This window comes from Ovis canadensis, chromosome 14 (genome assembly GCF_042477335.2).
Source record: "Ovis canadensis isolate MfBH-ARS-UI-01 breed Bighorn chromosome 14, ARS-UI_OviCan_v2, whole genome shotgun sequence".
NCBI classification, from domain to species: domain Eukaryota; kingdom Metazoa; phylum Chordata; class Mammalia; order Artiodactyla; family Bovidae; genus Ovis; species Ovis canadensis.
Window position 1 is genome coordinate 68,259,363 of NC_091258.1, and position 16,209 is coordinate 68,275,571.

Below are 16,209 nucleotides of genomic sequence, written 5' to 3' on the forward strand. Positions count from 1 at the left end.
TATCTATTTACCTGTCCCGTTTGTGGACCCAGTGCCCGGTCCTGAGTCAGGGGAGGCCTCCCCTGGTCTTAGTCAGAGGAAGAGATGGATGGATGTTTGGAGGGTGGGTAGAGAAGTGGATGCTGACTGGAGACAGGGATGGATGGAAGCTGGATGAATGAATAGATGGATGAATGGATGGAGGGTGGACGGTTGGATGGATGGATGGGTGAACAGACGGATGGATGGATGGATGGATGAACGGATGGATGGATGGATGAACAGGTGGATGGATGGATGGACAGATGAACAGGTGGATGGAGGGATGGATGAACAGACGGATAGATGGATGGATGGACGGATGGATGGATGAACAAATGGATGGATGGACAGATGAATGGCTGGCTGGCTGAATGGGTGGATGAACAGATGGATGGATGGATGGATGGATGGATGGACAATCAGATGGATGCTTGTATAATCCTACTCCTCCCAGTGCCCACCCATCCCCCAGAAGCTGGCACTGGGTTTCCCACTCTCTCCTTCCGAACCCCTTCCAAGTCTTTTCCCTGTTCCCAGATGCCAAAGTGCCCCCAACTCCATGTCTGTTTGACCAGGGATGTCCATTCCTGCCCCTCCCCTCCTGTCTCCGGGTAAGATGCTATTCTGGTGTCTTCTGGTCCCTCTTGCCACCTCCGTAGGACTCTGGGCCCCTCACCTTCTACCATCAGGCCTTCCACCTCCCCATCCCCATGTTCTGAAGGGACTCAACCAACTCCTCCGTGTGGCACTGCGACCCGCCACCCATTCCCTGTCACCTGTGACATTTCACACACTCCATCCGCAGCATTTATCAACATCCTACCACATTCTAGGAGCTCCGCCAGGCACCTCTCTTGGGCTACAACTGGGGACAGATAGATAACCAGCCCTGTCTTCAGGGGGTTTAACAGCCAGAGGAGGAGACTGTCAACAGGCCAAAGAGCAGAACACTGAGGCTGTCAGGTGGTGCTGAGCGCTACTTGGAAAAAAGCGAAACAGGAAGGGTGGGGGCGGGGGGAGTTGGAAAGGTTGGGGGGAGGTGGAGAGGTTGGGGGCAGACTCTGAGGAGGTGAGACCGGGCAGACTGGTATAAAGGGAGGCGTTGAAGCTCGCAGGTGTCTGAGGAAGGCATGTCAGACAGGGGAAGCGCAAGTGCAGAGGCCCTGGGGTGGGAGTGTTTCCTGCGTCCTGGGACCCCTTCTGCAGCTGGTCCCTGATCCACTCAGCCTCAGCCTCCAGGCCTGCCTTCTCCCTTAAACACCTTCTTTGAGACTTTCATGGGGTCTTCCTGGATTTCCTGGTCCCCCAGGGCTGTGCCCCCAAGGTTTCCCCACCCGCAGTGGCCTTCAAGGATGGGGCGTCCCATTTCCCCTAGACTCTCCCTCTCTTCGGGAACTTGAGGCTTCTGGCTGGCATGCGTGCCCTCCCCCTCTGGTTCTGTGGGGGCCCTGGGGACACGGTTCAGCAGAGGTTCCCGTGGGAAGGGCAGGGCAGGGTTGTCACCTCTTCAGAGCTAAGAACAAAGGGTCATTGAAGGCAGAACAAAGGCCAGGCAGTCCAGGCCTGAGGGCCAAGCAGGATGTCTCGCTCAGCCCCCTACCATCCCGGTGTGGGAAATCCACTCAGCCCCAGACCAGAAGAGAGAAGTCCCTCTCGATTTCCCTCCTCCCTTTGAGGGAGGCCTTTTCACAGATGCGAACATCAAGGTTGATAGTGAAAGTGGATGAGGTATGGGAATTCCCTGGCCGTCCAGTGGTTAAGACTCTGTGTTTTCACTGCCGAGGGCACGGGTTCAGTCCCTGGTCAGGGACCAAAATCCCGCAAGCCGTATGGCATGCCCATCCCACCCCCAGAAAAAGTGGCCAAGGCAGAATTTGAACTTAGTTGAGGTGGCTCCCCATTTCACCGCATCCTAGAGATGAGCCTCTGGGCAGATAAACTGAGAGGGCGAGACGCCCCAGGACATGTATCTTCTGCCTGTTTTCAGAGTGAGGGTGTGCAATGCTGTGTAACCCTGGGCAAGTCACTCCACCTCTCTGAGCTCCCTGCTGCATCTATTATTTGTCCCACATGCAAAAGATGAGAGACCGTAATTGGTCAGTAAAGAGAGGGCTTCCCCCGCCGCCACTGCCCAGTTTTCAAGTCTTCATTGAATTTGTTACCAAGTCACTTCTGTTTTATGTCTGGATTTTTTGGTCAGGAGGCATGTGGGATCTTAGTTCCCTGACCAGAGCTGGAAACTGCACCCCGTGCATTGAAAAGGGAAGTCTTAACCACTGGAAGGCCAGGGAATTCCCAGTTGAGTTTTAAATGATGGTGTTTTTGTACTTACTCATCCAACCAAAATTTCTCTGGCACATACTAGACAGATGAGAAGAAATTTCTAGAACGACACTGCAAAAATATTCATGGTGTTTGTCTCTGCGGGTTGAAGGAGGGTCCCAAGGATCCCTATTTTCTTTCTGGACTTAGTGGCTCAGATGATTTTTTTTTTTAAAGGTACTTCTGTAAAAAGAAGTCATTTCTGGTGAGGAGATTGGGCATCTCAGCCAGACGCCAAGTCTCTGAGGGGTCAGGAGACCAGTAGGTGGGGAGGAGCTGGATTTGGGAGGGAGAGAGCGGAAGGGGGACGTGGGCTTTGCGGAGCCTCTTGTGTGTCAGATGCTTTAAGAAGCATTTGAGAAATGTCTCATGCAGTCCTCACAACAGCCTGATGACGTGGATATCACTTATAGGGCGGCAGGGGGTCGGGGTGCGCAGAGGACTGACGCCCAGGGGGCTGATGAGACTGGTTTCAGGCCGCACCTCTGGGAGGTGTTGGAGCTGAGAGTCAGACCAGGAGCTCTGAGCTTCAGCTATCCCCACCAACCAGCTCCTGCCGTCATCTGTTGCATCTCTGTAACTCTTTGCATCTCCCACCATCTCTGAGCCTCCATGTTTCTCGCTCCCCCTCAGCTTCTCCCTGTCTCTGCCTCTCTCCCTTGGTCTCTCCGTGTCTCTTCTTGCCTCTGACCCTGTCTCGGTGGCCTCTCTCTCTCTCCCTTTGGCCCTGGTCGCATCTCAGCCTGTTTCTATGCGTGCCCCTTACAAATGTCAGCCCGCGAGGGCAGTTTCTGTCTGTCTGGTTCCCAGTGGCATCCCAACCCTTCCAACAGCGCCTGGCAGACAGGAGGCGCTCAATAAATATTTCTTGAATGAACAAAGGCATGAAGGGATGAATGAACTCTCTGAGATGGGGCTAGCGCCTTGATCAGATGAGCAGACTGAGCTTCCGTAGGGTCACAGGCGTGCCCTGAGCCACCAGCACAGAGGGTTCCGTGTGGCATTGTCTGTGACCCCCTGGACTTTGTCCCCAGCCACTGGCGTGGTGCCCAGGAGGTGCCCGTCACCCCTCCTCTCCACCCTCAGAGAAGGGTGGCTCCCTCCTGGCCTCTCCCCGCTGTTGGAGGCGTGGGTAGCAGCTGGGAGAACCGGCTGGATGCGGCCCCTCCCCTTGGGCGTGGAGGTAGGCACCTGGCGGTTCCCCGGGTGGCAGACGCCACCGCTGCACACACCTGCTCCCAGCGCGTCCTCCTCTCCCCAGCCTCGCCCGCCTACCATGGGTGAGCCTGCCGAGCCCAGGAACCAGGCCAAATGGGACCCCTATGAGAAAAACATCTCGGCGATCAGGTGAGGCCCAGACCCGCAGGCAGCACGCAGGGAGCCCCCGGAGGAGGTGGCCTGCAGGGAAGCACCAGGAGCCTCTGCAGAGGAGGCCCAGACCTCCCAGAGCCTCTGAACCGGCCGGGCTGTGGCTGGCGCGGCCGCCCTGGGGTGCAGGTCCCTCCTGCGAGGGGATTCGAGGACCCAGGTGGTGCTGAGCCACCTGTTGAGATGCTTGGGGGGTCCTGTCCCTCTCGAGGCCTCAGGTTCCCTGTGTGTCAAATGTAGGACCCGAGGAGTGCAGGGGCTTGGTGCGCCGTCGTTGCCAGGGAAACAGGAAGGCTGTTGTCCCCGCTTTCCTCACAGACACCCCCCCTCAGAAGCCCTTCTCGTGGGGGTGCTTTCCCTCCAGGAGTTTCTGTTCTGTTTGGGGGAGGATGGGAGAGCAGAGGTGAGCGGACTTGGATACAGATACAGCTGAGTCCCCGAGTCCGAGGCTGTGTTGTGAGGGACTTGGGGGCCCAGAGGAGGGGCCTCTGACTCCTCCTGAGGGTGCTTAGGTCAGAGCTCTCAGCGCTTTGGAAGCCTGACTCCCATGTTCCCAGGCATGACTCAGACACTTTTTATAGTCCCCCACTTTCCAGATGGGGAGACTGAGGCTGAGAGGGAAAGTAATGAGACCATGATTATTACGCAGCCAGAAGCGAACTGAATCCCGTCCATCTAACCCTGTCCTCAAGGGCCTCGGTGATACCACCACAGCTCCATTTCTCAGAGGAGAAAGCGGAGGCTCAGAGAGGGCAGGCAGGGAGCTGCTTAGATGATCCCAACCCTCGCTGCCTTGCACTCTGCCAGGCGAGTCTCCCCTGGCCTTCGAGCCCCTCCAGCCACCCCCGGCTGTACTGTTTCAGGTTCTTCTCCTCCCCTCCCTCACCCTTGCGCCCCCATTTCCCCCAAACTCCAGAGACTGGAGTAGTTGAGGTCCGAGCGCTGTGTGACATAGACAAGCCTCGCGACATCTCGGACTGAGAGTGGCCACCGGGCAGCTTCCAGCTCTGTCTGAGGAAACCTCCAGCATCCATTTCTCTGGGTCCCCTGGGTTCTGCAGTTTCTCCCTCCCGAGATAAATAGGTTCCCCTTCTGGGTTCTCATACCTGGGAGACTCTCCTCCCACCAGGCCCCGGCAGCCCCCCTCCGCTTTGCTCCCACACAGCCAGCTGATCATACAATCCCCAGCCCTTTCTTAGTGAGTGAACTTGACCCAATCACCTGTCCTCTCCCAGCCTCAGTTTCCTAATCTGTGAAATGGGGGTACATAACCCTCATCTATGACACACTCACAGACCTGAATTCTGCAACCCCTTGGGAAGTGGCCTTAGGATTGAAAATCTTCTTTTCCACGAGCTTCTGGAATCCCCTGGACCAGAAGAATGCTTCTCATGAGGGCCCTCACCATCCTTTCTGGACCTCCCGCTGCAGACCCCCTCAGACACACGGCATCCCCAGCGTTGGGTGGGAACTCAGTGGCTCCCCCACAGCTTCCCCCTTCCAAGGCTGTCAGCTCAGGGTTGGCCCCCATCAGTCCCTGGGCCCGATACCACGCCCCGCCATCATCCTTCTCCTCTCCTTCCTCTCCCTCCCACAGCCCGTCACTCCCCAGCCCTGCTCTCCTGTTCCCCGACCCTCTCCATTTGCATGGTCCCAGCTCTGACCTCATCTGCCCCTCGAGCCTCACCCTGGCCTCCCTGCCTCTAGTCTTTCCCAGAGCTGCCGCTCCACTCCTCCCAGTCCCAAGGCCCTCCAGAGCCCGGCACCCTGGCCTCTCCAGGTCAGTCCCCACCCTCGCTTGTACTCCGTCTACCCCAGCATTTCAGATTCCCTGCTTACACCTCACTCTTCCCTGCCTCGGTTTCCTCTGCAGAGATTCTCAGAGGTCTCTACACCTACCCGCTGACCATCGCCCCGGCTCAAGTGCCTTTCTTGAAGCCCTAGCACCCACAGCAATGGTTTCCCTAAAGCTTTATAAGACACAGATTCCTTTGTCCAGGAGAAATCTTATGTCCAAGCCGAAATACGTGATAGAGATAAAAACCGAGCTGCTACGGCTTAAAATGGGGGAGTGAGGCTGGGGTCCCGCCGCTGCCCATGCTCCCTCTGTGAGAGTGCCTCTCTGCACACACCTTTCCCTCAGCTCCATCCTCCACCTGCCTGGCTGCCTGGGCCTCACCTGACAGCTTCCACATCCTGTCTGACCCAGATCTCACACCTTCAGGCCTTTGCTCCTGAAATGACCTCGCTCCTTCACCTGGCAAAATCCTCACCCAGTTTAAGACTCTTGGCCCCCATAGGTAGGTTTCCTGATCATACTTCTGGTTTCAAACATATGCCATGGTTCTCAAAGGTGGACTCGTCCAGAGACAGGGACGGAGCTGGGACCACCTCTGCCATCCTCTGCTGGGGGCGGGTGGGGGAGGCGCCCTGGGAAGGCTCTGAGAATGATGTCAAGGAATGAATGGAGGAGAGAGGAGGCAGGCTTGGAGCTGGTGCTGGCAGGATGACTCAGGGCTGGAAGACAGGTGAGGAGGGGCGGGGCACGCAGGGGAGGAGACTGGAGAAAAAGGACCGTGGCTGTTGGAAGTGATGTGAATGACTTTCAATGTTAAGGGCTAGAATGGACTCCCAGGAACTGACTACAGCCCACTCCCATTTTTAAGCTTCCCCCTCTCCCAAGCCAGGAAAGCTATGCCATGTATCATTTTTTGAATACAAGCACAACAATTGACTGGGACTTCCCTGGTGGTTCACTGGTAAAGGTTCCTCGCTTCTAAGTCAAGGGATGTGGGTTCGATCCCTGATTGGGGAACTAAGAGTTCACATGGCTGCACAGTGTGACCGAAAACCCAAACAAACGAAAACACACAGTTTTCTTTTAAAGTCCAGTTAAAAAAAAAAAATGACTGGTAAGGATTTAATTCAGGATGGCTGAAGGGGGAGGCCAATGGTACAAGGAGGAGCCCAGAGCCTTACTGTTTGGAATGTTCCAGTAGTTCAGGTGATAAAGAATCCGCCTGCAATGCAGGAGACCCAAGTTCGATCCCTGGGTCAGGAAGATCCCCCAGAGGAGGAAATGGCAACCCACTCCAGGGTTCTTGCCTGAAGAATCCCATGGACAGAGGAGCCTGGCGGGCTACAGTCCATGGGGTCGAAAAGAGTCGGACACGACTGAGTAGCCAACACATATGCATACATACACACGCATCACAAATCGTGGTTTAGAAATGTTATACGTGTTCCATGGAGACGTGTAGGTATCCAGCGGACTAGAGAGGGCTCATTAAGTGCAAAATTAAAATTTTAAGAGGAAGAAGTTAGAAGCAAGAGGTAAGCAAAACCCAGGCAATTATGCTAAGTTTCAGGAGGCAGAGATGATGCAGGGACAAGCCCAGGGGAGGGTAATCCCTAGAGAATCTTTTTAATATCACTTTGCTGAGTATCTTCCACCCATTATCTCATTTAATCCACAACAACCAGTTGAGATTAAGCCATGTGAATGATTAACTATGATCATTCTATTTATGATGAAGGCCACTGAGGCCCAGAGAGGTTGAGTGACTTGTCCAGGGTCACAGAGTTGTCAAGCAAGGTGTAGTCAGGACATGAACCGGGACAGGCTGACTCTATCACGCCCTGGAAGGGGTGGGCAGTTACGAAAGGAATTTGGGAATGAGCAAGGTGAGGAAGAAGGTGGATCTGCGAGGCAGCCCTGCCCAGACGGGAGGCTTAGTAGATATATTGCTGCATTTCCTGGAAAATGCTGTGCACTGGGCTGCACCTTGACCAGCCCTTTCCCAAGAAGGTCAAGGCCGGAAGCCTCGTGGGCATTTGGATCTGTGCTTGCTGCACCCCTCCCCTCCCCTCCTCTCTCTGATCTTGGAGAACCCCAAGCAAGGTCCTTTCAGATCTCACCCTCTGAGGGCACCAACCCAGGTTTTACAGAGCCGGCTCCTCCCTCCTTGAGGAGGGCCAAGCTTCTAGGATGATTTTAGGACTTTGGGACTTTAGGACTTTGAGACTCTGTGCTTCCCCTGCAGGGGGGAAGGGTTCGATCTCTGGTCTCGGGAAATAAGATCCCTCATGCTGAGCAGCACAGTTCAGTTCAGTTCAGTTCAGTTCAGTCGCTCAGTCGTGTCCGACTCTCTGTGACCTCATGGACTGCAGCACGCCAAGGCCTCCCTGTCCATCACCAACTCCCGGAGTTCACTCAGACTCGCGTCCATCGAGTCAGTGATGCCATCCAGCCATCTCATCCTCGGTCGTCCCCTTCTCCTCCTGCTCCCCATCCCTCCCAGCATCAAAGTCTTTCCCAGTGAGTCAACTCTTCGCATGAGGCACAGCCCCCCGCCAAAAAAAAAATTTTAAAGGCAGTAAACATGTAATCAAACCTTGAGCTTGTTGTCTGGGTGGAATTGGGGCAGGCAGAGAGGAGGTGGGGTTCTGGGCCTCCATGAATAAATCAGATACCCTGTGGAGAACTAGAGAGAGTTGCTCACAGCCCCTAGCTCCTACCTTCCCTTCTACCCACCACCCACCCCAAGCAGGCTGGGAGAGGGGAGGGAAGGAGGTCTTTCGGTCTCCACTTGCTCTCTAGAGGCCAGGGAGGGGGTGGTGGGAGGCGGGCCTGCGTCCCACCTGTGGCTGCGGTCCTTCGCAGGGATCAGGAAGTGGGAGCATCCAGGCCCCCCTTGGAAAGAATGAGAGAAGCCCGGTTTGCCAAAGGTAGGCTCTAGGGGAGGCAGAGTGGGCCCTGGTGGACCATCAGTGGCATCAAATGCCAAGACAAGAAGGGAGACCCTGAGGACTTCCCTGATGGTCCAGTGACTAAGACTCCAGACTCCCAATACAGGGGGCCTGGGTTTGATCCCTGGTCAGGGAACTCGATCCCACATGCCGCAACTGAGTCTGCATGCTGCAGCTAAAGCTTCTGCGTGCCACAACTAAGACCCAGCACAGCCAAAAAAACACAGGCCCTTAGTCTCCCTGGGAGGTCTGAATCAGAGGGCCTAGCAGAGGGCCAGCTACTCGTGGGGTTACCTGGACCAGTGCCCCTGGGGACTCTGCCCTTGCAGACAGGAATGCCTGTGTCAGGAGTCACGCAGCCCGCAGGAAGGCAGGCCTGAGTTCCAATCCGGCCCCAGACACCCACCAGATGGAACCCACTGGGCACACAGGATCCTCCTGGGAGTTCCGCATCCGTGAAACGGATGATGCCCCGGGACAGGCTAGACTCGGCGTACTCTGCTGAGTCAGGGATCACGGGGTTTTCCTTCCTCCTTCTTGGATTCCTGTGACCATTTCTGAGCCAGGAGACCGGGTGCCCAAAAGGGTGGGGACGGGGTGAAAGACGGTAATAATTATGACCTTCCTAAGCACTGGCCACGCGCCAGGCTTGTGCTCGGAGCTTTGTGTGGGTGAACCTTTCCCATTTTCACAACAGGCTTGTGAGGGCGGTGCTGTCAGGGTTCCCATTTTACAGATGGGAAAACTGAGGCCCCAGAGAGGACTCATACATCTGGGATTTGTTCCAGAGATATTGTTCTTTTATCTCCATGCTAGAAAAAGAGATCAGAGAGGGGCCTTGAACTAGAAGGAGGGGCTACCCCTCTGGGGCCAGCACCTTGGGAAGGGGGCTGGTCTACCTCAAATAGGGTCAATGAGTCTGTGGTCTGACCACCCTCCAGACCAACACTGCCCATAGATACATAACCCAAGCTCCCTTGGTAAACCTTGTCTTAGTCCTACAAAAAAAAAAAAAAGTAAAAGAAACAGGTGAAATTAATTTTAAGTCTGTTGCTGTGATTGTCGCTTCAGTTGTGTCCAGCTCTTTATGACCCCATGGATTGTAGCCTTCCAGGCTCCTCTGCTGCTGCTGCTGCTGCTGAGTCGCTTCAGTCGTGTCCGACTCTGTGTGACCCCATAGACGGCAGCCCACCAGGCTCCACCGCCCCTGGGATTCTCCAGGCAAGAACACTGGAGCGGGTTGCCATTTCCTTCCCCAATGCATGAAAGTGAACCGTGAAAGTGAAGTCGCTCGGTCGTGTCCGACTCTTTGCGACCCCATGGACGGCAGCCCACCAGGCTCCTCCATCCATGGGATTTTCCAGGCAAGAGTACTGGAGTGGGGTGCCATTGCCAGGCTCCTCTATCTGTGGAATTCTCCAGGCAAGAATACTGGAGTTGCCAAGCTTTCCTCCAGGGGATCTTCCCGACCCAGGGATCAAATCTGCATCTCTTACGTCTCCTGCCTTGGCAGGAGGGTTCTTTACCACTAGCACCACCCGGGAAACCCAATTTTAAGTATGTATTTTATTTAACCCAATATACCTGAAATATTATCAGCCTTTAGGCTAAAGGCACAGCACGTGCAGAGTTCCAGTGGTGTGGTGGAGCATGAAGTGTGTAGGGAACAAATTGAACTTGCTGCTGGGAGCAGAATAACCCTGGCTGTGCTGGTGTGGGGACCCAGTGGAAGGGGGGCAGCGCAGGTCAGCGAGCCCACAGAGAATCTGCTGGGCTTCGAAGGACAGAGGCAGGGATGCAGTACAGGGAACACTGAGATTTCGAAGAGAGTAATCCACAGACAGAGCCAGACTGTGCTCTATCACCATCATCAAAGTAATAATCAAGAAGTCATTGAAAAGTACGTATAGATTTTAAATGTGCGAGGAGAGCCAAGGGAAGGGAAAAAAGCAATGAGGAGGAAGAACTGACCTTATCAGATTTCAAAGTCTATAGTTACTATAATCCAAAGAGTATGATGCCCTAGCAATTCCACTGCTACTCAATAAGGGGCCCAAGAGAAATGAGAATGCGGGTTCCACACGAAGGCAAAGGATGGTCCCAGTGGGTCTGTGGGCACTAGCCGAAGCTGGAAACAGCCATGAACAGGAGAAGGGGGCAACACGCCATAACCTAGTCCTACCGTCAGATTCTACTCAGCCATGAAAAGAAACAAACTCTAGATGTAATGTGCATTTATGTTTATACAAGGATGCACGTCAAAGAGGAGTATGTTAAGCAAAGCCGGGTGCCGCTGAGCTGGCTCTTCACATCAGGCGCCCAAAGTATTACAGTTTCAGCTTCAGCATGAGTCCTTCCAATCACTGGAAAAGACCCCGATGCTGGGAAAGACTGAAGGCCAAAGGAGAGGCAGGCAGCAGAGGAAGAGATGATTAGATAGCCTCACCGACTCAAAGGACCTGGATTTGAGCGAACTCTGGGAGACAGTGAAGTGCAGAGAAGCCTGGCTTGCTGCAGTCCCTGGGGTGGCAAAGAGCTGGACATGACCGAGCAACTGAACAACAGCAACAAGTCAGATACCCGAGTGCTTTCTGTAAGTTGTTAGCTCTAGAAGGTCCAAGACAAGCCGAGTCGATTTATGATGGAAAAACTCCGAACACCGGTAGCCTCGAGGAGGGGGCTAATTGGGAAGAGGAGGTTTTCTGGGGTGATGAGCTATTCTGTATCATGATAATGGGATTTTCCTGGTGGTCTAGTGGTTAAGACTGTGCTTCCAATGCAGGGGCTGTGGGTTCAACCTCTGGTCAGGGAACTAAGATCCCACATGCTATATTGCTCCGCATGCCCCCCCCCAAGAATTTTCAAGTATATTGTGATAGAGATTTAGATTATTTGGAGGTATTATGCATTTGTCAAAACTCACTTGAAATGAAGAGGTTTTGAGAAACAAAGTCATTTATTTCTAAGTAGGGGAATCGCCTATGACATTTATTTTCTTCTCTATTATTTTTTGTATCTTCCAAATGTCCTATACTTTATTTTTCGTGAGCAGAAAAATAATGATTCCAAAACTTTAGGTGATAATAATTTCCATATATCATTAAAATAATTGAAGACATGAAAAACCAGATTAGGAGTGTCCCTCAACAGGAAAATAATGTCGAAAAGGCGGAAACGGGATGTCTGTCTTGCAGCTATGAAAAGTGTTTTTTATTGAATGAAAGATTCTTTAAATTCTGTAATTTTCAAAACTTTCACACACAACTCCATAAAATCCCATAATAACTCTTTTATCATGTTTTGACATTTATCTTATTGTTCTTGAAATTCAGTTGCTTTACAGTGTTATGTTAGTTTCTACTGTACAGCAAAGCAAGTCAGCTATATGTATACAGACATCCAATCTTTTTCGGATTTCCTTCCCATTTAGGTCAGCGCAGAGCGCTGGGTGGAGTTCCCTGTGCTACACAGCAGGTCCTCGTTAGTTACCTGTTTTATACCTAGCAGTGCATTATGTCAATCTCAACCAATAACCCTTAAACAAATTTCCCTCCCCCTGCCCCTCCCTGCTTCCCTCTCCCCACTGCTAACCACTAGTTTGTTATCTGTGTCCATCAGTCTGCTTTTTTCTGTTTTATTCACTAATTTGCTGTATTTTTGAGATTCCACATATAAGTGATAGCTACAGTATTTGTCTTTCTCTGCCAGACTTATTCTACTCAACATAATGCCCTCCAGGTCCATTCATGTTGCCATTTTGGCAAAAGTTTCCTTCTTTTTTATGGCCGAGTAGTATTACACACACACATACACACACACACATATCACATCGTCTCTATCCATTCATCTGTTGATGGACACTTTTTTGGCTTCTCTACCTCAGCAATTGTAAATAATGGTCTGGCAGCTATTTTTAAAAAGGAGGTGGCTACAGATTTGAAAAAATTGCCGTAATAAAAAATCAGCAAGATGCAGAGGAAGGTGTAAGGTCTGATATCGATATTGTTTAGAAGGAGGATGAAGGACAGCAGAGAAGAGATCTCAGTGCCCACACCGTGAACAGGATGGCACGTACTTCTGTAAGGATGGTTAGGTTTCGCATCAAGCTGGTTATACAGGGGGCCCCTGAAGCTGGCATGGCAGCACTGGGGGAGGCCATTAACTTATTAACAGACCCAGAGGATAATAAATACATATAACTTATTAATAAACCCAGATGATCAATAGATACAGAGATACGATCCAACAATTTATTTTCCTAATTAGATTTTCTTAAAAAAAAAAAAAAAGGAAAAAGATGCCTGTGCTATATCCAGGCAGTCTAGGGGACTTAAACTCCCCTCCCCAGCCCCCAGGCTCTCTCCCGTCTCCACCCACCCATTGAAGTTCATTTCAAGCTCATATTTCACCCCAGGTGCGCTCTCCTGATCACTTGATGCCAGGTCTGGGCTCTGCCATCCTCCACCCCTGACTCCCAAGTCTCTGGAGACATCTCACTGATCCCACCAGCCATGGGGCGGAGGGCGAGCACCTGGCAGCCACAGCTGCCCCGATCACAATTCAGAATTCAAGACGTGCAAAGACATAAAATGGAAAATTCTAGTTCTCACAGCTCCCCCCCCCCAGACACAGCTTCCCCAGACCCATCCCCTGAGTAACCACTTTTAATACTATACTGCCAGAAGATTTCTAAGTGCATCTTGTCTTTACTTACTTATTTGTTATTGTTTATTATAAAATCTTTATTTATTTTTGGCTGCTGGATCCTAGTTCCCCAAAGAAGGATCAAACCCATGACCCCTGCAATGGAAGAGCAGAATCTTGACCACTGGACCACCCGGAAAGTCCCACTTACTTATTTTTTAAACATAATTAAGACACTTTTCGGAGAAGGCAATGGCACCCCACTCCAGTACTCTTGCCTGGAAAATCCCATGGACGGAGGAGACTGGAAGGCTGCAGTCCATGGGGTCGCTGAGGGTCAGACACAACTGAGCGACTTCACTTTCACTTTTCACTTTCACGCATTGGAGAAGGCAATGGCAACCCACTCCAGTGTTCTTGCCTGGAGAATCCCCGGGACGGAGGAGCCTGGTGGGCTGCCGTCTATGGGGTCACACAGAGTCAGACACGACTGAAGTGATTTAGCAGCAGCGGCAGCAAGACACTTTTATTTCTGGCTCTGCCCTTCGTCTTTTCACTGTCTGCAATATCTCAGACATCTTCCCAAATACATGCTATCTCCTTACTCCTCCGACCTTTTGTTATGAAAATTTCAAGACCTAGAAAAACTTTGAAGGACTCATCCATGGCACACCTGCTCTGTATCCACTACCCCTACAGCTTTACTATACTTGTTTTATCATAGATCTGTGCAACCTTCTACGCATCCAGCAATTCTTACTGGTGATGCATTTCCAAGGAGTAAACTGCAGACGTGGGAACACTTCACCTTAAGCATTCCAGGCTGCATATTATGAAATAGACTTCAATACTTGTTTTCGGGCTTTTTGAAAATAGATAATGTTTATATTCAGTGCACTGCACAAATCTATTAAGTGTGCCATTTTGAGAAATGCATGTGTAGTCCAAATCCCTATCAAAACATAAACGCCTCCTTTCCAGTGGCTGGTTTCCAACGTTTGCCGGCCAGTGATTTATTCACTCAGTTCTGATTTATTTAACCAGTTCTCTTGTTCAGAGAACATGTTTATACCTCTTATAAACAAGGTTGCAATTGGTACTTTGGTACCTACAACATCACCTCACTTCAAGGGCACCCATCTCATAAATTTCTGGAAATCACATTCATTTGTGCCTCCAACAAATATAATGGAGTGCCGCTTGCCTGATGCTGGTTCTTGGAGGTGGGACATGGGAGACGCGGAATTTCTGTTCCCTTGTAGCTCTATCACTAGACAATGAAAATAGTAACAAAGTATTAAAAGGGCTGTGAAAGAAGCAAACAGGATGCCGCCCGCGTGAAAAAGCACATCGACCAGGTCTGCTTGAGCGGGAGGTGGCTTGTATAAGACAAACGTTGCCAAATGATCTCCCAAAGAGGTTACTCTGATCCCGTCTCCCCGGCTGCCTGCCGCAGCCCACAGCAGCAGAGGGTAAGAGCCCGCTTCTCTGAGCTCTGGCCAAGGCGTGAGTCATCCCACGGAGGTGGAGGTGGCCGCATGAGACGCGGGCGCGTGCCCCAGATGGGCTCCAAGCGGAGGAATTTCGGGAGGCAAAAGAGAACAGTCCAGGCAAAGGAGGGCGGCTGCCACTGCACAGGGTGTCCTGGGACTGAGGGCACTGAACCCAGCTCAGGCTGGAGGAGCCTTGGCACCGCTCTCCCTAGACAGGCAGGCAAGTTGACCGCAGGCACCCGCTGTGAGTCAGCAGCACCGCGCTGCGGAAAGGCGGAAATACTCCCTTTGCAGCCGCATCGCGTGCTTGGAAGCGCGGGAGTCGGGGGCGGAGGGGGTGGGAGAGTTCCCCTCCCACCAGCCCCCAGAGTCGCAGTAGCCTGCCGTCTCCCGCTTCCTTTGCACCCAGTATTCCCTCTGGTGCCCACACTCGGCTCTGCCCTCGCCTCCTGCCGGGCTGCTCAAAAGTCACCTTTTCCGAGAGAGACCTCCCCTGACTCCATCCATCTCAACCCCACCGGCTTCATTCCCGCCCCGCCCCCCATCACCATCCCATACACTACATTTAAAACATTGGGTTAATTTTATTGTTCATTCGAACGTAAGCTGCGATAGGCTTTTTTTTTTGTTGTCAGTTGTACTCACTTTTGTATCCCCCTATGGCAATCCACTCCAGTACTATTTACCTGGAAAATCCCGTGGACAGAGGAGCCTGGTAGGCTACAGTCCATGGGGTAGCAAAGAGTTGGACACGACTGAGCGACTTCACTTCAGCCCCTACCCAGCGACGGGGGAGCCTGGTGGGCTGCCGTCTATGGGGTCGCACAGAGTCGGACACGACTTAGCAGCAGCAGCAGCAGCATCAGTACATACCAGGCAGGGATTCAATAAAATACCTATGGGCTGAATGAATGAATTTGCCTCATTGCAGGCAAAAGGCCTAAAGCTCCCTACACCGGGAGCGCTCTTTGGACATCAGACTGGGAGGTAGGTCCCTGGGAAAGAGGCCTCTGGTCTCTGCCCCCATTCCTGCTCATTCTTCAAGTGAGACCAGAGAGGGTTTGAGAGTGACTTCAGGTCACACAGCAGATCCGAGGCAGGCCTATAAAGTAGGCAGGAGTTGCATTGTTGCACAATCCTGTGTCACCAAAGGGACGCTGGCCAAGAGGGTGTCTTGTTATAACAATGGCTAGTGGGAGTTAAGTATTTATATAGTTGTTTTTTTTTAAGTCAATCAGTAAAATTGATTTTTGTATTGAGGGGCAGTGTATAGGTCTATGAATTTTAACACATATATAGATTTGTGTAATCATCACCACAATTAGGACCAAACCCACACCTTTGTAGGGAACCCCTCCCTGCCCCATCCCTAGCTGCCCTCTTCCCTTCCACTGTCAGCCTCCCGCCCCCACAGCTGCTAATCTATTCCCTGTTCAATACCTGTTAACAAATATTTATTTATTTGGATTCAGTGGGTCTTAGTTGTGGCATGCGGAATCTTCGATAGTCAGATTTTCTTTCTTTTTTCTTCAAGTTGCAGTATATGGAATCTTTAGTTGCAGCATGTGGGATCTAGTTCAGACCAGGGATCAAACCCAGGCCCCCTGCATTG

At 52.0% G+C, this 16,209-nt stretch overlaps 1 protein-coding gene across 1 annotated transcript in view; it reads left to right on the forward strand.

The window, feature by feature from the left end:
• Positions 1-3,454: 3,454 nt before the first annotated feature.
• Positions 3,455-16,209, forward strand: part of SULT2B1 (sulfotransferase family 2B member 1) — a 35,938-nt gene continuing 23,183 nt past the window's right edge. Inside the window, exon 1 of the mRNA XM_069551108.1 lies at positions 3,455-3,690. Within this exon, the coding sequence (XP_069407209.1) occupies positions 3,500-3,690 (191 nt within the window). The 5' untranslated portion in view covers positions 3,455-3,499. The remainder of the gene's footprint in view (positions 3,691-16,209) is intronic.